The following is a 24,486-nucleotide window of genomic DNA, read 5'->3' on the forward strand; positions in this document are numbered from 1 at the left end:
AGGATCAACAGGGCAAGATGTTTTGCTTGGCTATCAGTGCACAGGGACAAATTCAGATTTCCACACTTTGTAGTGTAACCTCATCTGAGTGCCCAAGAAGTCACATGAGTAAATCTCTATGCATCAAGAGAAGGATATACTCTAGGGCTGTATTTGTAAAATAATAAACCACTAACATGAAAGGGGAATGAACAAATGTTTTGTATGCCTAATTGACTGATCAGATTGTGTGCTAATCAGGACTGACATTAGGCTCCGCCTCTCCATCACTGCACTCTCAACAGGCTCCTTGTCTTTCTGTTGTGCCTGGGCCAGCTGATCTGTTCAAATCCAGCAGGCTGGGACTCCCCTCACCAGATGTATTTTATAGCATATTGTTTATTTGACAGGGAATCCCGAGAAGCACATGAGATTTAAACATTACAGTTGGGCTGGGCCCAGAAGACATAGAGGCCTACCGGGCTTTAGTATGAAATTGTAAAAATGGAAAGGAGAGGCTTGCTAAGAGAGAGTCCATTGTAGTTGTGGAGAGATGAATGAGCCAGACACAAATGTGAGGCCAGGAATACCCCTTTCTTTTCTTCCCCTTTCATGTTAGTAGTTTATTATTTTGCATATAAAACCATATATTCTGCTCTTGATACACAGAGATGCTTTTCATGTGACATCTTGAGTACTTCAATGAGGATATGCTGCAAAATATGTCAGTCCTTGTGTATTTCCAACCCAGTGCACTAATAGCAAAATGAACTAGATTCTTGACACTCCTTGGATTCACAAGCATTCACTAGGCTACCAAAGGACAAATATACTTCCCCCTGAGACATCTCAATGAGTTGTTATTAGAAGAAAATACTTCTTTTTTTTTGGTTTATCATTGAGATGGGCCTTAAGTGGAACTCCTACGGTCCAAACGTCTTCATATTTCATGTGGCTTGGATTTGAATGCCCGAAATCAAATTCTTTCTTATAGTTGTGGTTCTGGGTTAGACCTGAAACCAGAAAAGGCCTGTTTTCTAGTTCATGTGCATGCCATCAAAAGATGGCATTTGGTGCTGAAATCTTGTCAGATTTGGCACCATTAAATCTGAAGCCTAGTTTTCAGTTAGCCTCAAGCATGAAACTCAAATTCTTTACCAAATCTTGATCCAAAAAGAGAAGGCCTGGGCTAATCTCTGGATTTAGAGTATTAGCTACTTTTATCACCACAGAAAAAGGGTATTAATCCTGAAAAAGACAAACAAAGTTGCCTAGGTTTGTTTCAGTTGGTAAGTCTGACTACAGCAGCTGAAAATGTAATGCTCATTATAGCCAAAGTGCTCTGATGACATTTAATCTAAAACTAGTGCTGCACTACAGAAATAGATCAGAATTTCTGATTCAGGACACATGTACTCTTTTTAAATTAAAGGTGAGCTGTAAAGATAACTGGAAATTGAGTTAAGCCTGGAAGTAGCACTGAATGACCCCACTATTCAGGCTGTGTGGGACATTCAGCAGAAAAATGTACAGGTTTATAATTTAGTTTTCCACTCTCTGAAGTCTGCTGGCCTTTCCCTGTTTACTAGAGACAGAATGCATGATTCCCTGACTTTTCTGATACCACTGTTGTTTGGTTTAGCCTTGCAGTTCTTCTTTAAAACTGGAAATCACTGGCAGTCATGTTGTCTTAACTAGCTTTTGCTAAGATGAAAAAGTTAGTACTAGTTTACACACTGGCTTTAAAATATTGAAAATGCTTAGTTTGAATGACCTTTGAGTGACAGCATTAGTAAGCTGTGGAGTGAAATAGTACTTGCCCCCCCATTGGTCTGGCATTGCCCCGCCTTCTTGATGCTGAGGAGGAGGGGTATTTCTGCAATGCAGCTGGGAGCATGTCTCCCAGCCCGGGGGGACAGACTTGCACTAGCTCTGCTCAAACTGGTGCACTAAATACAGCAGTGTGGATGTTGTGACTTGGCTAGCAACCTGAGCTTGGGCCCAGGGGTTGGGATGGGCTTGGACTCAGGTGGCTAATCCAAGCTGGCACCAGTGTCACAACATTACCCTGCTATTTTGAGCACTCCAGCTACAGCAGAGCTAACACGAGTCTGTCTACCCAGGCCGGAGGCCTGCTCCCAGGTGTTCTCAGGAAGTCTTCTCTCCTGCTGGGTGGAGATTCACAAAGCTCTGAACTGGTTCTAGAGCAGTGGTAAGTAACCTGCAGCGGCCCGTGGGCTGCATGCGGCCCATCAGGGTAATCTTATTGCGGCCCACAAGACATTTGGCTGATGTTGACCATCCGCAGACATGGCCCCCCGCAGCTCCCAGTGGCCGCGGTTCACCATTCCTGGCCAGTGGGAGCTGCAGGACACGGCGGGATGCTCCCATTGGCCAGAAATGGCGCTCCCATTCCCGCAGCTCCCATTGGCCGGGAACAGTGAATCGCGGCCACCAGGAGCTGTGGGGGGCCATGCCTGCAGATGGTCAATGTCAGCAAAATGTCTCGCGCCCCTCAGTCCCATTACCCTGATGGGCCGCAGGTTGCCCACCACTGTTCTAAAGAGAAGAGCTGAATCTTCTGATCACTCTGATGAGGAGAGTTGTCTTTCAGTAGGTGTTTAAAACTAACAATGCATAGGCAGAGGGCCAAAACATCACCTGAAACCCAATGCCATTCGGAACAATATCACCTCATCTAAAGTCAGCATTATGAGGGGGTCACAGCTGCAGAATTTAGTCTGGATTAGGATGCATGGATGCCAGCTCACGGAACTTTGAGAGAGTGTGTGTAGCCAACAGCTTGGAATGAACAGATCTCTAATGCTGTTACCTCAGCATTGCACATAGTAATCACTATGACTAAGATAGCTTGCTTTTAACACTGAGTCTGTCTGCTTTGTTTTTCTGGAAGAGGAAGAAAGATTTAGTATGCACTATCAAGTGATTCATTTTTCATGTAATATGCTTCATGTTTCCAGTAAATGTTTTCATTTTAAAACAAGGCAAGGTTGCCAGTGTTTCAGTACGTGTTATTTGTGTATTAGTTAGGCTACTTTTGGTTTATTAATGAGTGTCATAATGAAAGTGCAGGTTGCTGAATAGAATCAATGGATGTTTTTATTTAAAGCCTTGCAGGAATCATATAATGCCAATGAATGCATTATTGTCGCTGTAGGCCTGACTGGTCTGAACCTGCCTCTGATTGGTTTAAATCAAATAGGCCCAAGCACTTCATAAAAATGTCTTTGTCAGCCTAGTTTTGCTTCCAAACCTATTCATCTCTGTCAGTTTTTAATATTAGTACCAGGCTCTTGGCCATAGTCCATTAGTACTGTTCTTAATTGCTCATGTTACAGATGATGATTACCAATATAAAAAGCATTAATGTTTTCCCATTGTGGGGCTGTTACTATGTAGATGACTTGAACTGTACAAAGCTTACGAGTTGTTGTTATTTTGGTCATTACTTTTTTTCTTGAATTCTTTAATGCAGTTACTTTGGGTGATAACAGAAAGATGCTCAGTCTGAGTGTGTTATTAACACTATCTGGTTCAAATTGAGCCTTTCTTCCCCAACCTACACAACTTTACACTTCTCACAGCTCACTGTCAGGATCTGTATCTTTTATCATTGGTACATGGAACAATCAGAAATGGCTACTTTTCTGCAAAGCAATATTCTTCACAGTGTGTTCTCGGATATTAGTAATAACGCAGATGCGGTTTTCACACATAGGGTTTGGGGTTTCTTTTGCTTTCGCACAAAATGAACGATTGACAGCTTTCATTGTCCTGGGTAAACAAGAGGCTCCGTTTCTACAGTGCTCATGATGTTGCATTAGGGATTTTTCATAAGGATTAAAAGAAAAGCACTTTTTGATATATTTAAAAGCCCAAAACAAAAGGTAATAAAAAAGTAAAATATGAGCAATAAAATGTAAGGGCCTTGTTCTGACTGCCAGCCCTTAGGTTTTCCCCATAGCAGTCTCTCCACAGAGTGTTCACACATACAACTTGGGAAATGCTGCAGTTGATATTTGTAATACGATACTTCTGCCTTACATGCTTTGATGAGCAGTGAAATAGTTAACAATGTTGACATTGCAAGTATTTCATTGGCATCTGAATTAGCACCCATTGAAATGAATGGGGCAATTCATACCTCAGAGTCATTGTTTCAGACTTTCCGCAGACTCAGGTATCAGCTATGGTTGCTTCATATTTGAAAAGTTTTCTGCACAACCATAACAGTTAGTGACAACTTTTTTTAAGAAATGAACGCTTAAACATTGGAGAACAACTGAGAGGTCTGTTCGTACACCGTTGGGTAGTTCTTCTTGACCCACCAGGGAAGGTGTGCCCCATACTTTGAGAAACAGTCTGTTAGTTTATCTGGTTTTTTAAACCATACTTGGCTGTATAATATCTGAGATCTGCAGCACATACTAAATATATATCCTTATGCACAACAAAAAATCTAGGTGACAAAAGAAGTTTGCAAAAGCTAAGTAGGAGAGCTCCATTCTACTGATTTTTCCATGTACGTTTCTCTTTCCCCCCTCTCCCCAGCATACATATACAATGGTGGGTTCTAAATTAGCTATTACCAACCGAAGAACGAGATCTTGGAGTCACCATGGATAGTTCTCGGAAAACTCCCACTCAACATGCAGCAGTGGTCAAAAGGGCTATGGGCCACTACCAGAAAGAGGATACTGGGCAAGATGGACTATGGTCTGACCCAGTATGGCAGCTCTTATATAAAATAAAAATGTAAAAAACCTTATCATTGTGTTATGAAAACATAAGCCAGGTCAAAAAAAGGCCCTTAAAAGGTTTTTCTTTAACAGCTATAAAGACTTTCTACCCTAAGGATACTGTAAAGTAATTCAATATGCAAGAGAGTCTAGCATTCCACACAAATACTGTTTGGTTTTCTTAAAGCGTTTAGATAACTTTGTAAAGTGTGGGCATTTCAACAGTGTTCTGTGTGAAACAGCAGCCAGTCTCCTAGATAGAAAAATAAGAGCCTATTATAACATCTATATAAAAATGCTTATGGTTGTCTTTAATACAAGTTGTAATTAATAAAAGGTTTTGGTTTACACTGAGTGTGAAAACATCCTCAGGCAAAAATTAATTAAGTGTTATGTCATTCTGTAAACTACAGCTAGTTCTTTGTTTGACCCAAAAACCTTGCCAAACAGCAGTTTTTCTTTGTCATACTAGCTTTGTTGTTTTATTTTGCTTTTCACCCTGCTCTTTATCCCTAACTGTTCATAGCTTCTAAGAAAACTTTGCAAGTTGCGTATTGTATCAATACTTTTCCATCAAGCATGAATTTAAATTTGAGGATAGATTAGGTGTGTTAGCCCTTTTTCTTTTTTGATAAATAACAAGAGGTTTCTACTTATGATTTTCTGTCCTCGGGGCTTTATCATTAAGATTAAATAACTGTACTCTCAAGCATGCCACTGAACAAACATCTTTTCAATTATGTGAGTAACAGATGCTTTAACAAAGGAACTATTGAAAATTCAGAAAGCATAGTCCCCCCCTCCACAAAATTTTTTAAAAATAAAGTATCAGATGACAGAAGAATGTAATTGTTTACCATTAAAACAGATTCTTAGCTGCCCATTCAAAATATCTCAGAACATTGTGTTTTTGCAGAACTTACTCAAGACTTGTTTTGCAGTTTTAGGGACTTATTGGCCAGTTTACATGTAAATGTATTTTGATAGTAGGACATTCTCTTCCAATGCTTAAGGACAGATTGTCTTTGTCACTTGCATGGTGAGGAGAGATCACAAAGAGCTGTTCTCCCAATCCCTTGGGCACCCCAAACAAGGGTGAGGGCCCACTGCAGTCCCTATACAGAAACAACTCCCTCTGAGTGCCACCCCTCTTCTGCACCCGACTTTGCTGTGGACTGAACACATCGAGGGGGAAAGACCTCACATTGCAAAGCTGTCCTCTGCAAAGCTCCTTGCACCTTGGTGGGGAGGCGTTGCTCAGAAAGGGCTGGTGGGTGAGCAATTGTGTGGATCCACTACTACTACTACTGCTTTTGGTGGAGATGATGATGTTTGCAACAGAGGCAAAGACTAAAGAAGATTCTCTGGAGTGGCCTGGAGGATTCTCTCCCCATCCCTGGCCCAGTGCCCATCCCCTGCATCCAGCCCATCTAGTTGGGCTGGTCACTGGGGAGAGGATTTGATCCTTTATCTTTCCCTATTGCTTTATAGGATGGAGAGTTCCTAAGCTTTCATCCTCAGACTGCTCAACTAAATCAACAGCTGTGTTTGTAATATCACTAATTTCCAGTTTATTTAAAGCAAAGTGTTTTTGAACTCTCTTACACACAGGCAGTTCCCACCTCTCAATGGTGTGAGAGCTCTCAGTACCCAGCAGAACTCACAGTGGGCAGTAAGGCAAGTTGTTGATGAAAAGATGAAAGATCCATTTCTGTAAGGCAGGAAAGTTCTCTGGGAACAAAACTGAACTCAAACAAATTTTGTCTGTACTGATAAAATACATGTCCGTTTCGTACTTCAGACAAATGCAAATGATGCGATTGCTATTGTATTCTACACAAAAGAGTGCAACGCTTGCTTTTGGAACCCCTGGACAGTACAAATGAAATCAGCCTTTTGGAATACATTATTGGTTCCCCAGCACATTTAATTTTCCTCTTTTGGATCAGAGCTCAGGCCTCTGGTTTTGAACTTCTCTTCTGCCCCTTCCTCTACTGTATATTTGCCTTGGTCATTAGGAGCTGTGTTCTTGGTCCAGTTTTCCTACCCATTCAAACAGCTGAGCACTATATCCCATGACAAAGCCTCTAGCGAAAGTGGTGGCATGATCTTATGCCTTTAGTGATAGTGCTGCTTCTAAAGTCAGGCCATATGGCTTTGAGAAATTATGGGTTTTCATTTCAACAGCAGCGTATTAAAAAAGCAAGAAACACGTCCCATTGAGATCACAGTGGCTCATTCCTGCTCCCCTTCAAGTAAATGGAAGTTTTGCCATGAACTTCCTAGGGAACAAAATCAGGCCAGGGTGATTCAGGGGCTGTAATATAAATTTTGGCATTTCTAATATGCCTATCACCAGGGCCGGCGCAACCCATTAGGCGACCTAGGTGGTCACCTCAGGTGCTACAATTTGGGAGGCGGCGACCTCGGCAGTATTTCGGCAGCGGGACCTTCCACCGCCTCTGTTGGGGGCGGCATTTCAGGGAAGGACCTTCTGCTGCCTAGGGCAGCAGAAAAGCTGGCGGCGCTCCTGCCTATCACCATAGCATAAATGTACTGAATTTATTGTAGAGAACCGTGAGTGGGTAAGACTCACTCCTCCCATTTTTAATCTACCTTCTGAACTCCAATCTCAGGTTCTTGCCCAAGAGGTGTCAGGTGGCCCTACCCAGCTGCTGTTGTTTATGTGATGGGGCTGTTATTTTAGGAACATAGCAATTGCTACATTGAATCAAACAGGTGGTCCAGTTTATCTGGTCTCTAGGCATGGCTAGGATCAGGTGCTTCAGAGGGAGATGCAAGAAACTCCATAGTGGACAATGATGGAAATAGAAGTTTCTTCAAAACCCCTGTCAGTGTGAGTTTCTTTATTCCTTGAATGAAATACAAGGGTTTATATCCCTTCGCTGTATTTTTAAATCTTATCTGCTGTAACTGTAGACATTGCCACTATCCATATAAATGGCTAATCCTTTTTTAATCATACTAAGCTCTTGGCCTCAATGATATTCAGTGGCAATGAGTTCCACAGGTTAATTATGCATTGTGTCAAAAAAAAAAAAGTTGTTTCATTTATCAGATTGAAATATTCTGCCTTTCAATTTCAGTCAGTCTTCTGAACCCTTAGCTGAGAATGGAAAAAACCTGGTCACCAGACCTTTAAATCATCCCTAGAAACATCCAGAATTTCCATTTTGCATTGTGTTGAGTCTGGAGCACTAGAGAAGAGAATAGGATATGAAAGGGAGACACATTGGGGAATTTCTGTACTGCCATTCACAAAGAAAGAAATGAAAGAATTAAACACAGCCATGAGCTATGTTAAAATAGTGAAAGGGTTTAGACTTCCGCATCCAAGCTGCCTTTGTGCCCATAACTCACCTTATGGAGCCTGTGGACAGAGCATCATGTACTGTACATATGGTCACTTCCTAATCAGAGAGCCCTGTAGTACCCCAGCACAGTGGGGAGAGTTAAAGAAAGAATTGGCAGCCTTAACTTTTAATTTTCCTCCTCTTCCTGGGTTTGTCAGACCCTTTACATTATTCTAACCATTTTATTAATTATTATTACTATTCCTATAAATAGACACTCTCTCATGTCCTATGAAGCAGAGTTTAGCTAAAAAGCTCATTCATTCTGTGTGTGCATTAATCAATACATGAAACATTAGTGGTTACTGGTTCAGATTAAATTTTGCATTGTTTTTTCCTGTAGCTGGAAAAAATGTTGATTTATAAAGATTAAGGGCTTTTTCTTTCTTTTTTCTTTTTATGAAATGCCAGTGATGAAGACATGTTTGTTATACTGTGAAATACATTTCTCTGATGTGAATTCTGCTTTTTGTTGGGAAAAAGATGCAGTCCCTGGAGGATTTTAGAATTTATAAATATAAAATTATCTGCCTCTGTGTTTCTTTTCGGGTTTTTTTTTTATAGTTGGCAGAAAGCCAGATTACTTACATTACTGTAATAGATTTGCTGACCTCTGACATCTGCTGCAGAGCAGTACATTGAATTTTTCATAATATCAGATGATGCAGATCTAAAAACTTGGTACACTCTGCACCATTATTTAATTCAAGACTCAGTAAAGCAGAATATTTTTAGACTAGCAGTTTATACGTGATTAAACTTAATATTGCTGATTGTAATAAATCAGGATTAGTATAGCACTGATTTGTTAATCTAACTTGTATTGATTTTAAGTTGTCTTTATTATTATTATTTTTTAAAGTCTCGGTTTTCACAGTGACTGAATTTAATAAGAAGCTCTGTGATAGCAAAGACTCCCCTACTGTTTCTGCTCTTGGCTGGAAAATGTTATTCTTGTATTATTCCAAGGGAAAAAAAACTCATGCTGCTAAAAATCTGCTGCCTTTGGAAAGATTTTTTTAATACACTACTGCTTACATATTCTATTTATGTTAATTGCCTTATAAATAATACATTTTATTAATCTTAATATTGGAATCTTGATCATGATAAAGGCCCTTTTATTTGGGCTGTTTGCAGTCTTTAGGAGTAAATATTCTTTAGACCACAAAATATTCTTTTAATTTTTCTTATGAATACATTGTTACTTTCCCCTAGCCCTGTCATGGGAGAAACGGCTACATTTCAAAGCAGCTGAAAATTTAGCTGTTGTTTTCAAAGTTTAATGCATTCTAGGTAGCCATATTTTTAATATGTCTTTACCTTTACATGCTTAAAGATTGATTAAATCTTAGCTGTGCTGCAAATATTTGACAAAAATCTTGAGCTAGTTCCAGGCATGTTGCATTCTGCTAAACTATTTGTATAATAGATAACCACATTTTTCCTGTGTTGGGCAACGTTGACCTTAAATTGGATAAGTAGAGTGTATTTTAATGGTATATTAGCTGGTTGTTTAAATGTTCTGAAAGCTGTATTAGCTTTATTACTCTGGTACTATAAAAACTTCTAATAATCAAATGATAAGATCATATCCTGTGGGTAATCGTGTTGTACCATGACAGGATAACTGAAAAAACATTCAGTGCAAATTGTAACAAACGGAAATCTCTATACGAAGCAGCAATTGTTCATGGTGTTAGGCTTCTCTAGAGCCTCACAGTGCATATTCATGTATGCTTCCTTTTTGCTTTGTGTCTATGTGAATGTATGTGCGCGCTTAAAAATGATCTCTGTGCGATAGAGAAACAGCAGCACATTGGGCCTTATTTAAAAAAGTGGGAGGGGGACCTCTAGAACAAGCCATCCTTGTGTTTTGATTCAGTTTTACCTTAGTCATGCCTCTTTCCCGATACAAGAAACATTTAATTCCAGATTTCCTGCTGCTGGCTCTAGGCCTTTGACCAGCTATGTGAAATGTATTTTTTACTGCTGTCTTAGTGCCAACTGCTGAACTCAGTGAAAAATAACTGAAATGAAAATGTTGTCCTCCCACATGAACTCTTAAGATTAGAAAAGGAAATTTAAGCTGTGGTTCCTAATTAGCACCAAACCTAATGAGTCCTGGTGCTCTATATGGCAACAAAGAGGAGAAACCTTTGTCAGAAAGTGCCACAAAAGACTCAATGGAAAGAATGCTAACAGTGATTAATCTTGTCAGGCCCATCCTTGTGCTGATTTCTGCCTTAACCAGAAGGTTAATCACATAGTATCTTTTATTAAAAGGACCACTAGTGGTACAGTATCATCTTCATCTCATTTAGAGCAATGAACAGCTATTGAAACATTTACTGATGGTATATGTAGATTGCAAATGGACGACATGTTCCCATGGAAACAAAACAAAGTCAAACAATCCTATCTCAGTGCGAACAATTATAGCAATAAAATGTGTTTTTATTAAAAGTGACTTTAAATATTTAACACATGGCAGCAAGATATAAATATTGCCCAGTATGAAACCAAAACTTGTCTCTCTAGTAAAGTCCCAAATACTGCATGCAGCAGAGGGAGATATTAAGTGTTTCATGAATATTTGTGCTTTACAAATGAAATTTACCAGCCTCAAGTATGAACAAGATTATTTTTTCTTATTCTGCTTAGTTATGCTTTTTATTATATAAACATTAACTGTAATATTACAGTGGGAAGCAGGTATTTGGCAACAATATATTATTTTGCTAAGGCTGCATATAAGGAGCAGTTTCCAGTTTTAGCAGCTGGAACATGTTTAAACTCAGTTTGTAATGGGATCTGAAGATGAATATTCCCTGTGGGCTCTGCTTAGCTTCATTACTGGAGCACTGCCAAATTCAGGGCTAGAAAATATTATTCACGCCTCTTTGCACATACCATGTCAGAGCATGCTCAGTTACTAAATTTTGTTTCTAATATGGCATAAATTAGGTTTATATTTTAACAAATTATGTTGTATTTTATTAAAATGTGAAACGTTAAGATCACAATCTAATTTCTGCTCTCTTAAGCCCAAACTGTGTTTCAGCATCTAAGTATTTAAATCAAAATTGCATGGTTAGAAACTGATTGTAGGATAACAAACATATATCTGAACCAAAGAGTTTTCTGCCTTGGAGTCTTAGATTAAAGATAATTAAGGATTCCCAGCATTTGTACAGATTTATGTTGTTTATAAGCAAAGTACATTTTCTTCATTGAGTCAACTTGTCTTTTTTTTAAACAAATTATGTTTGCTGTATTAAAGTTCATATTTTTAAAGTCTGAGTCTTGTATTAATCCCACAGTGAGTCATTAATCATACCAAATGCATTATAGAAACTTTAATCACTGAAGTTGAAACTGAGATTGTAATGCAATCCATCCCTTTTAATTACATCAGTTATTTTTCCTTTTAGATCAAGAGCTACACTGTGAAAGGAAAACAGATAGATTAAAACTCAAACTGTTTGAGGTTTTTCTTTTTTAAAAAGTGAATTCACACACTTTGTTGAAGAAAGTTCTGCAATTAAAATTCTTTATTTTTTAAATCCTTGTGATTTTCTTTGCCATGCTCCCCCGGCCACTCTTCTCCTAGCAGCAACCCCACCCCTCTTGCCCTTTGACAGAAGAGCAAAGGAACATCCTCCAGACCAGGGACCAACCTACCTTTCCCTTCATGGATTTGCCAGTAAAGGCAGCTCTGTGCTAGTCAAATTGTTCTACACTCTCCGTTGGAGGTTGGGTGAAATAATGCTCTCTACCAAGTTTTCAGTCTAAACGCAAATTTACAGCTTTTATGTTCACCACCAGGCTGGAAATATATTAGGTTGCCTTAGCTCTGTACCATTTTACTGGCATATGGGTTTAGGAGTAGGCTGCCAAAAGAAAGATATGATTGACTTTTAAACCAGTTGAAAACACTGTGGGACAGATCCTCAGCTCCATAACCAACATGCTCTGTGAGCATCAGTGGAACCAGATTGGCACCAGCTGAGAATCTTGCCAAATACGTTGCTTTATCATATGTGGGATAAATATTGAGGGCAAGGTTACAGAATTGTGTTTATGCTGTAGAAAAATTAGGTTTATTAAATAAACTGCTCAGAGCCGCTACATTTTTTCTTTATTAGAACTGCAAAAACTGATCAATTATTTGTTCCTTAATCCTTTAGATTAATCCTGCCATATGAAAGATTTATTAAAGGAGAGGAAGATAAGCCATTGCCTCCAGTGAAACCTCGAAAACAGGATAACAGTTCCCAGGAGAGCGAAACTAAAACAAAAGTGTCTGGAACAAAACGCATCAAAAATGAAAACCAAAAGAGCAAGAAAGAAAAAGATAATGCACAGAAACCCCACGATGCATCTGAGGTTAGTTAATTTCCTGCTTTTTAACTTTTCAATTAACAATGTACTGCTTTAATAACATAAAACCCAATGATAAAATAAATCATTTAAACCTGACAATTCCAAAATTAGTTGGCCTTCCTTTGCTCAGTAGCTGAAATCCAATTGTGATGGCATTCTGAGTGTTATGATTGTGCTGGACTATAAACAGCAACCAGCAAGTTCCATGTTGCATAGAAATGATGGCAAAATACCAAGACTGGATGTAGGAAATACAGTTTCTGCTCATTGTATTATACAGTGGTCACCATTAAAAAGTCAACACTAGCCAACAGGAAACCACGCAGTTTCCACAGTGATTTCCTACTCTAAATATAGGGTAGGGGGAACTGAAATACCTCTGGTAATATTGTGGTAACTTTTGGCAAATGCAGACTTTGTAATGGCACTTCCACACTTATGGATGTATTCACATTTCCATCAAAAACTCATTTTTCCTGGATTATTAACAAGACTAAATATCCCCTTTGGGTTGAAATCTAAAATTCAAGGGTCACAGTCCTTACTCTTGACAGATTTCCCAGTGAAGTCAATGGGAGTTTTGCCATAGTCCCCTGTCCTGCAAGCTCTCTGAAAAGGACTGACCCCTACACCTATGCAGAGCCCTATTCACTTAAGTGGGGCTCCATGCAGACCCAGAGATCAGCCCTCATGGAGTAGCCTACAGGACCAGAGCCTGCAACAGGCCAGCCCCCAGGAGTCAGTAGAACACACTTTCATCTGTTTTAAGTCATATACATAAGAGTTTTTAGTATTGCACACGGTGGGTGAGATTTTCAGAAGTATGTAAGTGACATAGGAGCACAAGTCCCATTGACATCACTTAGACATTTTGAAAATCCTACTCCCCCTCTCACATACAATATTGTACACCCTATGCCATTGACCTAATCAAGCTGTTGTTGTCTATGGCATACAAACTATACTGTGTCCTCCTTTATTTGGAAATCACAATTGCTACATTTGGAGCCATTACAACCCTTCTTGGAAATAAGTATTTAAAGAATTTTTAAGACATGCATTGTGTAGCCAACACAGCTCAGCAGTCCCTTCGATGCAATTGCTGTCTGGCATGTACAGATGTACTGGATTTAGACCAGTCTGAAAATCTAGTTTGACATGACTACCAAAAATCCTTCTTTCTATGGCTTAAAAATAGCAAAGCAGCTAAATATGTACCCGGCTGAGGCCTTGTATGCTAAGTTTCAAGTATAGTGAATTTTTATAATCATGTCAAAAAACCCCAAAAGTCAGGTTTACAATGGACCCATAAGAGACTGCCTGATTATGTGTTTTATACTGACTTGATCAACAGAGTCTTTAAAGTTGACACTTCACAGAGACTTTTCCTTGAATTTCAATTTTAAAGGAAGAAACATTGTAAAAATCTCCACTACTAATTACAAATATATAAAGAAAAGAGCACACAAAAACCTGCTTAAGTAACTGCAAGGTTGCGACACAAATTGCCAAAAGCAAGGAAATGCGAAGTTAAGGCTAGCATTCCTTTCCTCAGTCATCCCTTTGTGCCTGGTTATTTATTGCCGTGGTCTCAGATCAGTGAGTTATGTTACATACCATATGTACTGCAGCAGCTAAGCACAACATAACGAGCCAGGGATGGAGTGTCAGTCTTAACTTTGAATTTCCTTGCTTTTGTTGTTTTGTATCTCAAACTTCCTGCTGCTTAAACTGCAGTTATTTCTGTATGCGAGTTTCAGGAAGAGTTCTTAGCAGTGTTTATCGGAAATGTGTAAGAATTAGAGCCATAGTCACTGTAATGCACAATGTTAGTGGTTTCCTACAGTAAACTTTTACCTCCTGTATCAGAATTATTCTCTGCTGTCTGACTGTAACGTGGATATTTTTAATACTAAGGGCCAAATCCTGTCCCTCTTTATGAGGCAATGGCTATGTTACTGGGCCAAGTTATCCATAGGATGGCTGGGCCCAGTGCGTAACTTGGAGTGGAGGGTATATGCACCTGTTCTATGGGTGGGTGTTCAGTGATGGCAATAGCTCATGGAATTGAACTCCCCTAAAGAAGCTCTATTCAGATCTGGAACGCCAAGCCTGTACAGCCCACTTAGCTTCCCTAGTTGTCAATAAACCATCCATCCACCTTGAGCGATGCAGGGGGAACTCTTCCTCCCCTGGAAACATTACCCAGGGACCAGCCGCTATACAGGGCCTTCTGGGTTGATGACATAATGGACTGTGCTCCTGGGATTGGTGCAGGGTCAGGACAGCTGCACAAGCACTATATAACCACCTACATTGGGGGGGCTTTCTAGCATGGAAATATCCACAGGTGCAGCACTCTACAGTGTCCATGAGAAAGAGGAGCTCAGCTGTATGTTCAGCTCCTGAGGAGCTACATTTGAGTGTGGTGGGATTAGAGTCCAGGCTGGGATGGGAGGATTGGGCAAGAGGTTGGGGTGAGAATATGCACACCATCTCTCTCTCGGTCCCCAGGAACATTAATCAGAAAATAGAGTACAGCTGAAGGCTATATTGGTTCCAGTGAACCCACCTGTGGGGGCAGTCACAGCCAGGAAAGGCCCTGGTAGCATGTCTGTAAAGGAACCTCACTGCTAGGCAGTCAGAGGTCATTGGAGCTTGAACAGGTGCAGAAGCACATGGCCTCTGACTAAATGGCTCTGGCCATCTGAAAATCCTCAAAGATCCAACACATCTGGGATTTGGGGTCAAAACCCACCACCAAGGAAGCTGGCTTTCCATGGAAGGGGATGATCTGTGCCAGGATTAGTTATAAAAGTAAAGAAGAGATGTAAGAATACAGTCCTTCCTAATACACATTCACCACTCACCCAGATATAAACATGAACAGGGATGTCACTGGGAGAGTAGAGTCTTTAGTTGATTACTCAGTTTTGTACTCCTTTATTCTATTGGAGTCAGAATGACATTGCTCAATGTAATGAACTAGAAAAAACTGTTATTAGTTTACACTGTGCATGTCTTTAAAATAGCTAAAACTTCATTCAAACTGTTGCTTAACAAAAACAAAGAGCAGAATGTACAATTATTACATTTGATTTGCCTTTCCCCCTTGCTTTGCTCATCTGTCTGGTATTTTCCTGTAATTGTATAATCTCAGGAGACCAGTGATAGTACTTTGTGAAGGACTAATGATGGTATTTGAACTGAAAAAGGCAGCTATTAGTTTTTAAAAAAAAATAGTACTTATGAAGACTAACAGACACTGTAACTAATAGGAAAACCCAACACAGAGGAATATTTAAAAGCAGCTGTGAAGAAATAAATCTTTAAGATGGTTGTGATTCATTACATACTTTTATATCCCTCCCTGACATGATAGACCATAATGCAGCATTTGGATAATAACTTTCTTGATTCCGCTTATCTTTACAACTAAGAAAGAAGGAAAAAATAATAAGAAGAAAAGGCTCACACAATACTGCTGTTTTCTGACTCTCTTCTACCAAGGCATGTCAGAGGAGAATGACAGCAATTTTGAAAAGGGTTGTCAGTCAGCTGTATCACAGATGGAACGTTATAATGACCTTCAGGGTCACAGTTCATTCGTCTACATAATGGAATGAATAGTGTGAATTGTGCACACAAGCTTTATTAATGGAGAAGCATAAAGAGCTGCAGTCTCATTGACTATAACTTATAAAAGCTATATTTATAATGGCGCACACACACACTCACTGAATGTTGACAACTTCATTTTAATCCATTAATAAAAAAAGCATGCCCCAGTTAAGCTATACCAGTGATTTCTCAGTCTATAGCATTGATTTCTAATATTCTGTTTCTCGAATTTTTAACATTTTAAAGTAGAACCAAATGTGGCTCATCTGTTCTGCAATCATTGAATTTCAAGATAGCCAAACTGGAGGAATTATATCTACAATATAGACACAATAAGGAAAGCCAACTTGGACTGGTCTATATTTTTCATAGGTGGGATTGAATACTGAGAATATTTTATATTCTTCTCAATTGTGTTGTGAAAAGTGTAATTATCTATTTAGGAAAATGATTTAGAAAGAGGACAACCTTAGTATTAAACTATCTGGTCAAATCATCAGATGATCCAATTATTTATAGTCTGGTTACAAGCCTTTGCTATTTTAATTGTGTCATTAATGTTGGTATGAGTATATTTCTCAGTATTTTGGGGACTTCGATTGCTTTGTTTAAAATCTGATACGTCGTATTAAAGCTTTCAGATTTCAACAAGATGATTGACAAGAATATTTCCAAAAGAAGCTTCTGTGTACTGTATTTGCTTTTATAAGCAATCTGTCAACATACACTGCATTCTTATTATTGTCTATTGAAACATTTTATTAGGTTTCATCAGAACAAGAGAAGGATCAAGACTCTTCAGACCAGAAAAGTTTACTTGAGCATCCTGCAGCGGAGGAGATGAAGAAGCCCCTCGAAGGGTCCCAGCCTCTTCTGCCAGAGGCAACAGGGCCAGTATCTCTGGAAAAGATAGACTTGATGGAAAGCAGCTCCAACAGTGAAAAGCCCAAGGAGGAAGTACAGCACTCAGTCTCTTTTTCAAGTGCTTCAGTGCCTCCTGAAGAGGATGCCATGTTGGAGCCAACAGTCAACAAACACTTGCACACCCCAACAGATGCCCTTGATGACACAAAGCAAGAACAAAGAGGACACAGTTTTACAGGCAGTTTAGAAAGTGAACCCCAAGAACTGCCTTTTAATAATTTCCCTGCAATCCAAGTACAGTTACCAAGTCAAACCGACATGGAAGACGATAAATTGCCAGAGATGGCTGATTATATTGCAAACTGCACAGTGAAATTGGATCAGTTAGGTAACGAAGACATACACAACGCACTAAAGCAAACGCCCAAAGTTCTTGTGGTACAGAATTTTGACATGTTCAAAGAAAAGGAACTGCCAGGTTCCATTAATGATGATCCCAGTTTTAGTTATACACCACTAATCTATTCAAAGGGTAATCCAGGCATCATGTCACCACTGGCAAAGAAAAAACTTCTATCACAGGTCAGTGGGGCAACTCTGTCATGTAGTTATCCTTATGGGTCACCTCCACCTTTGATTAGCAAAAAGAAATTAAACAGCAGAGATGAACTGTCTGCAAGCATATCTCAGGCTCCCCATGCCCCCAATTCTGATTCTGTGGCAGTTAATAGACCATCTGTAATACAACATGTGCAGAGTTTTAAAACCAAGAATTCAGAGGAAAGGAAATCTATTAATGAAGCTTTTAAGCCTGACACGTTAAGTAAACCAGATCCCAAGCGTTGTGATTTTTCAAAACATCACCTTAACTCTCTTGCTGAATCTTATGTACTGAAGCCAGATATCCAGGACTGCAAAGATAAAATGAACGAGAAAAGGGCACTGCAGCATTCCCATGTGCCCAGTTTCTTGGCAGACTTTTACTCATCTCCTCATCTGCACAGCCTTTATAGGCACACAGAACACCATCTTAATAATGAACAGACATCAAAGTACCTCCCTCGAGACATGTTCAGAGATTCAGAAAATATTTCTACTTTTACTCAACACAAACACCAAGAAAAACTTAATTTAAATTATCACCCATCTTTGCATCAGCAAGAAAAAAAGACTGCAGTGGAAGCCTCTTCAGATGATCAGCCTACGGATTTGAGTCTCCCAAAGAGCGTACACAAACAGACTGCAAAGACTCCAGGGTCCTGTCTCCTGCATTCATCAATGGTGCCACAAGAAAGCAAAAGTATTTCCCAGTTCCATACATCAGGCGGCCAGGGGTTGAGCATAAACTGTAATCCCAAAGCTTGCCGTGTTTCTCCAATGACCATGTCAGCACCTAAAAAACATGGTGAATCCCTTCACAGGTCCGGAAAACAGCAGAATCAGAGACTTGAGAATTTAAGAAAGATGGAAGGAATGGTCCATCCAATTATAAGCCGCAAAAGTAGCCCCCAAAACATTGGGGCAGCTCGGCCTTTGAAACGGAACCTAGAGGATTTGGACAAAGTCATTTCTGAAAAAAAAATCCGAGCTGTCTCTCCTCTGCACTTACCAAAGGAGACGCCTGCAAAGGAAAAGGTTCCCGACCGAGAGGGCGAAGGCAGCAAATCAGTTCATGGTCTACATTCTGGCAACACGTTGGAAAGCCACAAATTTCCCCTCTCAACTCCTATCTTCACAGGCTTGTACCCAGGAACTCTGTGTGCGGGGTTGAACAATCGCATCCCAGCTGGATACTCTCATCCTTTGCAGTACTTGAAAAATCAGACTGTGCTTTCTCCACTAATGCAGCCTTTGGCTCTTCATTCCTTCATGGTGCAAAGACAATTTCTTACATCCCCTGCAAATTCTCAGCAGCTCTATAGACACTTAGCTGCAGCAACACCTGTAGGAAGTTCATATGGTGACCTTTTGCACAATAGCATTTATCCTTTAGCTGCTATAAATCCTCAAGCTGCCTTTCCACCTTCCCAGCTGTCTTCTGTACATCCGAGCACAAAACTGTAAATCCCTTTTTTTTAAAGTATCTGAGAAAAAATGTTGTTAGCTACATTCCTTTCCCTGTGATAATGTCTTGCAGAATTAGAAATCAATATTTTTGTTAACCAGTAAGTAATCTCATCCCATGTAGCTGAATGCTTCAAATCTGATTGAGACAAAACTACTTTACAGTTTGTAATTCCAGCTCCCACACCTACTCCTCAAATCATTTCATTTGCATATTAGTTTTTTGAAAGGTCTTACATATATCAAGAGCAAAGATCAGAGCAAACCAATGGAAGTTTAGGGACAGATCCTGATCTCTTTGAAGCCAGTGGAAAAACTTGCTTTTTTTTTTTTTCAGGGAGTGGAGGATTAGGGTCCTTAGATAGTTCCATTCAGTCAAGGACTCGATGAATCTGAAAAAGAGGAGGAGGCAGGGAATACATACAATCAATAGATGTGCTTTTTTGGGGATAACTTTCCTGATTTTCAAAGGTTCAATCAATGCAATGTATAGTAAAACTGCAATAGATTCTTCATTTTAACACTATCAGAACAGAAAGGTAAACACTGTTTAATTTGACTGTACATATCCGCTTTGAAAACTATCAGTGTCACATTTGGTCACATAATTTATATAGTTTCATTTGTCCAGTATATCCTGTGCTCTTTTTTTTTAAATTAAACAGTATCATTTTATCTGCAACTTATTTTAAAAGCTGTGGCTGTCCTAATTTTTGTCTGTCTGTGTGTGTGTGTGTTTGTAATTTTTCCAGTTCTTATACTTTTGAGCAGCTTTTTTGGTGGTGACATTATTGTTTACAAACTGAAGCAATTGGTTCAGGCTATAAACATACTGTAGATTATACAACAATGCAATTGATGCAAACAAAGTTCTTTTTTTCTATGGTCTGTTCCTGATAGGTGCTGAGCACCTGTTGCTCCCACTGGTGTTGTCACAATGGCTCATACACTGCTTTACTGGCCACAGAAGCTTTTGGTCTGTGAATTTGTTAACAATTGTACCTACCTTATCTAGGCTGTGAAACCCTCCTGCATACCAGAGAAATAAAGAACAAAATCTTACTGGCAACAAGCTGCTGAATAACAATGGAGTCCAGAAGACGGATTTGTGGGTTATAAGAATATGTCAAGAATGTCAAAAATTAGAACAGGAGCCAACCTTTATTTTTTAATCAAAAGGTTTTAAGGGTCCTGTGCCTCGAAATGGGGATGGGTTGGGGACAGGCGCCTCCCCCCACAAAGAAGAATACCACTAAATAGTAGCCCAAGGTTCAGTAGTCTGAATAGTGGGTTAAGCGGTGATGCTCACTTACCCAGCCCCTTCTTCCTAGTTCACATCAAGTGAAACTCACCCCAGCTAGCACAAAGCCTACGCATCAGGTGAACCCTATTCAGAGAGCTAGGTTCTCAGCTGGCAAAAATCTGCATGGCTACACTGAAGTCAAAGGAGCTGTGGTGATTTGCATAGCTGGGACTTAAAGCCTGTGCACCTTTTGTGATAGCCCTCTGCACTCATGCTGAACAACTAACCCCAGTCATTGGGAATAATTTGTAAGTATAAAAAGCCTATGAGTACAGGTTTTGAGTTTCCATAATGAAAGAACCTTCCAAAGCATATGGTCACTTGAGAGCCATCACCACTCTGCAGCTAAATATAGAAATTGAGACAGAGGTTAAACTTGGAGGTATTTTACAATGTGAAAATGGGTTATGATTTAAACCATCTCAGTTATTATTCAAATACAGCATGATCAAAACTGTTAAAAATAAAATGGAAACACCTTGCATGCCACACATCTTATTAGACCTTCCCAGGATATAATGCCAAATACAATATATAATGGGACATATTTAATATCCAAAGGTGGAAACCAGAATTATGAAGTTATCTACTGTTAAAGATCCACTTTCTTCAATTAAATACTTTATATTTCTGTGGCAAAACAAGATTTAATTGATCAGTAAACAGACTAGTAGAATCTAGAACATAAATGTGCCAATACAGATTATTCTGCTATTCCACATACTGTACAGAAAACAAAATCACAAGCTCATTTGGTCACAGGCCATAGTAGAGAAGGCATCTCTAGTGAAGTTGCATGAGGCCTAAATCATGTAAGAATCGAGGGTTGGGAGGAAATGTATAAACCTACAGCAAACACAAATATGTATGTGCCTGCCATTTAATCAGAAAATTGAACATTTCTCTTACTTGTTTATGATATTCTGTACATCCTGGATTCATGCATTTGTTTACAACAAGTCTCTTATTTCACTTTTGATGACATGTTGGAATTTGATCACAGCATTTTAAAACAATGTTAACACAGTGCAGAGTTGGGGAGGGGGGATTTTTTTCCTTCATTTATTCCATGAGGAGACTCGCTGTTTCAGTCTGAGGAAGCTCATAATATACTGGGCAAAACATCAGGACAAATAAAAAGAAATGGTGGCATAACTCCCCAACAGAAGTAGTACATTATTTGTTTAAAAACTCTTACCAGAAATCTGGGAAATCTTTCAGAAAGACCATTGAATTCTCCATTGGCTGAGAACTACTTTTTTTTTTAATGTCTTAAATGGGGCTTTGTTTGCATTGTTTGAGTTCAAGGGGCCTTATTATTGAATGAAATTGCACAAGCCTTTCTTTGTGCAATCAAAACCATTGTTATTGGTAGGGTTGTAAGGGAAACTGCGGAATCTAATTGGCAATAGAGTCATAAATATATTTACCAAGAACCAGTGCCAAGAAATGTTGCAATTCAAATACACTATGTTCAAGATTCATTACAGATTCTGAAGGTTGTGAGATTCAATTAACTATAAAAGCCCAACAAAAACAATATTCGTGTAACTTCTGGTTACAGACTGAGTTTGACTTTAGGAAACAGAAATGAAAACAGAACCTAACTGACTTTTGCAACAAAATATGTTTCTAGTAAGGGTCAAAATCTGTAATGATTGCATTTCGCAATAGATCTGTCTTATTTATTTAGTTACTGGACAAGATAAGTTCCCATTTGTATCAGGGCATACAAAGTAGTTTATTGCAACTAAGTATTTACTTTACAACTTATTGAATTGGTGCATGAGTCCTTAAGTACTGTATCTTACTATGTTATGCATCTAATGGAAGTTTCTATGAGGTCACTAAAACATTTTGTGCAGTATGCCTTCAAAGAGAACGGTTAATTTCTTTAATTCATTGTTCCACATAGTCACTTTGTGTGTGTGTGTGTGTGTGTGGTGGTGGTGGTGGTGGTCAGTCAGGTCACAGCTGGTCTTCTTTTACCATTGTCATGATTTTAATGAGAAATGGGAATTATTTCACTTATGTGAGGCCGACAACATTGAAACTATTATCATGAGCACTTACTAGGTGTTTGCTGTAAATGTGTTTGATATTTCACTTGTTCCCCTCTCCCCCAGTTTTAAATATGTTCTAATAATGGCAGCATAATCTACTAGCTGTTTATACTTTTTTAACTTTCATTTGTTGTAAATATTGTATACTTTTTGTGATTCAAGTTATGTAGCCTATATGCTCTGTAAGGTGATTATCTGTATATAGCAAAATGGCCCAGTAATATTATATAGTATCCCATTTAAAAGGTTATTGAGTAACCTTTGCATTAGTTTAAACACTACCAGAAATAAAGCTGAGCCAACTATAAACACTCAATTTTTGTATGTTTTCCAAATTGTACTTATTAATGCTTTTGATACTGTATTATGTGCCAATAGTTTCCCAATCACATAGCAGGCAAAAGATATTTTGTACTTTTTGATCCACTGTAATATTTAATAAAAAATGCTACTATCTGTTCCCGTTTGTGTTTGATTAATAATTCTGTAAACAGTTCTTATCACAACGGATTACGTATTATCCCAGCCGACCTTTCAACCCTTTTATATTGGCTTCTCTCAAAAAAATATCCCCTCCCGCTAATGATTAGATTAAAGAACTGGAAGTTTACAGTTTACTAAAGGAGGTAGAGACAGGCATCTTCAATGTTCCTCCATGGCTGCACTTCTCTCTCATTAAAGTGGGGCTATGGCCAGAAGACTGCCTGTAAAAATAGTCCTTCACTGGATAACATTCAGGCTCAGTCAGTGACTTCCATAATACATTTATTACATTTGCATTTTAGAAGGGGATTTTTCTAACTGCTAGCACTGCAGATTCAGGGTGGCATCTGAAAATCAATCTCTCTTCTTTCTGGCTCAACCAACAATAAAGATTCTGGAGTCAGATGTTAGCTAGCAATTTAGCTGACAGTAAACAACCTCTAACTAAAACTCACATTAGTTATATTCCCAGCTGGTTCCAAAAATCATGGTGGCCCTTTAAGAAAACTGCCTTTCAATCAAATATGCCAGTACCCTGTTACATTCCCAACCTGTCTAGCTGGGGAACATCATTTACTTCTGTGTATTTTCAGCATGTATTTACATTGCAGCCATATACCAGACCTCCTCAGCATTAAGGGCAAATTCACCACAATGCTTAGGGCCAGTGCATAGTCCCAATTAATAGCTTAAGTGATTCCATGGGCCCTCAGAACTAGGTTGCATGTCAGCCTATGCATAGACTACACTGAAACTCCCCGCACCCCCATAAATTCCCAGCACCAAGCAAAAGTGTGCGTGACCTCATCAGAATTCCCAAGAGCTGATGCCACTTTATGCTAGGGCTTCCCTACAGTATGATAGGGTAAAGCTATTGGCAATTATGATGATGACGCATTGCACTCATGTGCCATCTTCCAGCTGAGGAGCGCAAAGCATGCTGCAAACACTGAGTTAGTTACTGACAATCTGAACAAAATAAGCTCCCACCCAAAGGAACTAGTTCCGTGTACAGCACAGAAAGTGAGAGAATGGTATCTCATCAATCATCAGTACAACAGAACAAATACTGATTACATTGATAGCAGCACCAGATGAGGCTGCCAGACATACCTCGCGGTTAAAGGAAAATAACCAAAACCATTAGGGAAATGAGAGACAATACCAGAAAGGCTGAGGGTCTGGATGATCAGTGCAGTTGCACTGAACTCAATGGAACTATCCTGGTAGCTACTAAGTGAGGGTCTGGCTCAAGGCATCAGTTCCTAGGCAGCGTTAACAGCTGACATCAATGCAGAGAAATGTTTTATATAGGCAGCATTTGTCTTTTACATATGGGGTGAGCTGGACTGAGCTGCAAAGGCTTTTTCAAAGCGCTCCACACTCCATAAGCCCCACAGGAGGTGTGCGTGGCGCAGCACTAAAGGGGCTCATGTAAATGCTGCAGTTCAGCCCTATGGCCTGCCTGCAGATTTAAGGCATTCCATTCCTTCCCCACCCCCACCCCCCGCACAAAGCCAACTCAGGCCTCCTGCACAGAGGGGGTGAATTTCACTCTTGTACAGCACCTGACAAATCGCTTAAATATT

At 39.3% G+C, this 24,486-nt stretch overlaps 1 protein-coding gene across 3 annotated transcripts in view; it reads left to right on the forward strand.

The window, feature by feature from the left end:
- The window catches only part of ARID5B (AT-rich interaction domain 5B), a 149,521-nt gene extending 126,647 nt beyond the window's left edge, over window positions 1-22,874 (forward strand). For all 3 annotated transcript variants that reach the window (XM_034775913.1, XM_034775914.1, XM_034775915.1), the window contains 2 exons: window positions 12,304-12,502; window positions 16,886-22,874. In XM_034775913.1, coding sequence (XP_034631804.1) covers window positions 12,304-12,502; window positions 16,886-19,048 — 2,362 coding nt within the window. In that variant the 3' untranslated portion in view covers window positions 19,049-22,874. The remainder of the gene's footprint in view (window positions 1-12,303; window positions 12,503-16,885) is intronic.
- The last annotated feature ends 1,612 nt before the right edge of the window (window positions 22,875-24,486 follow it).

This window comes from Trachemys scripta, chromosome 7, assembly GCF_013100865.1.
Source record: "Trachemys scripta elegans isolate TJP31775 chromosome 7, CAS_Tse_1.0, whole genome shotgun sequence".
Classification (NCBI taxonomy): domain Eukaryota; kingdom Metazoa; phylum Chordata; order Testudines; family Emydidae; genus Trachemys; species Trachemys scripta.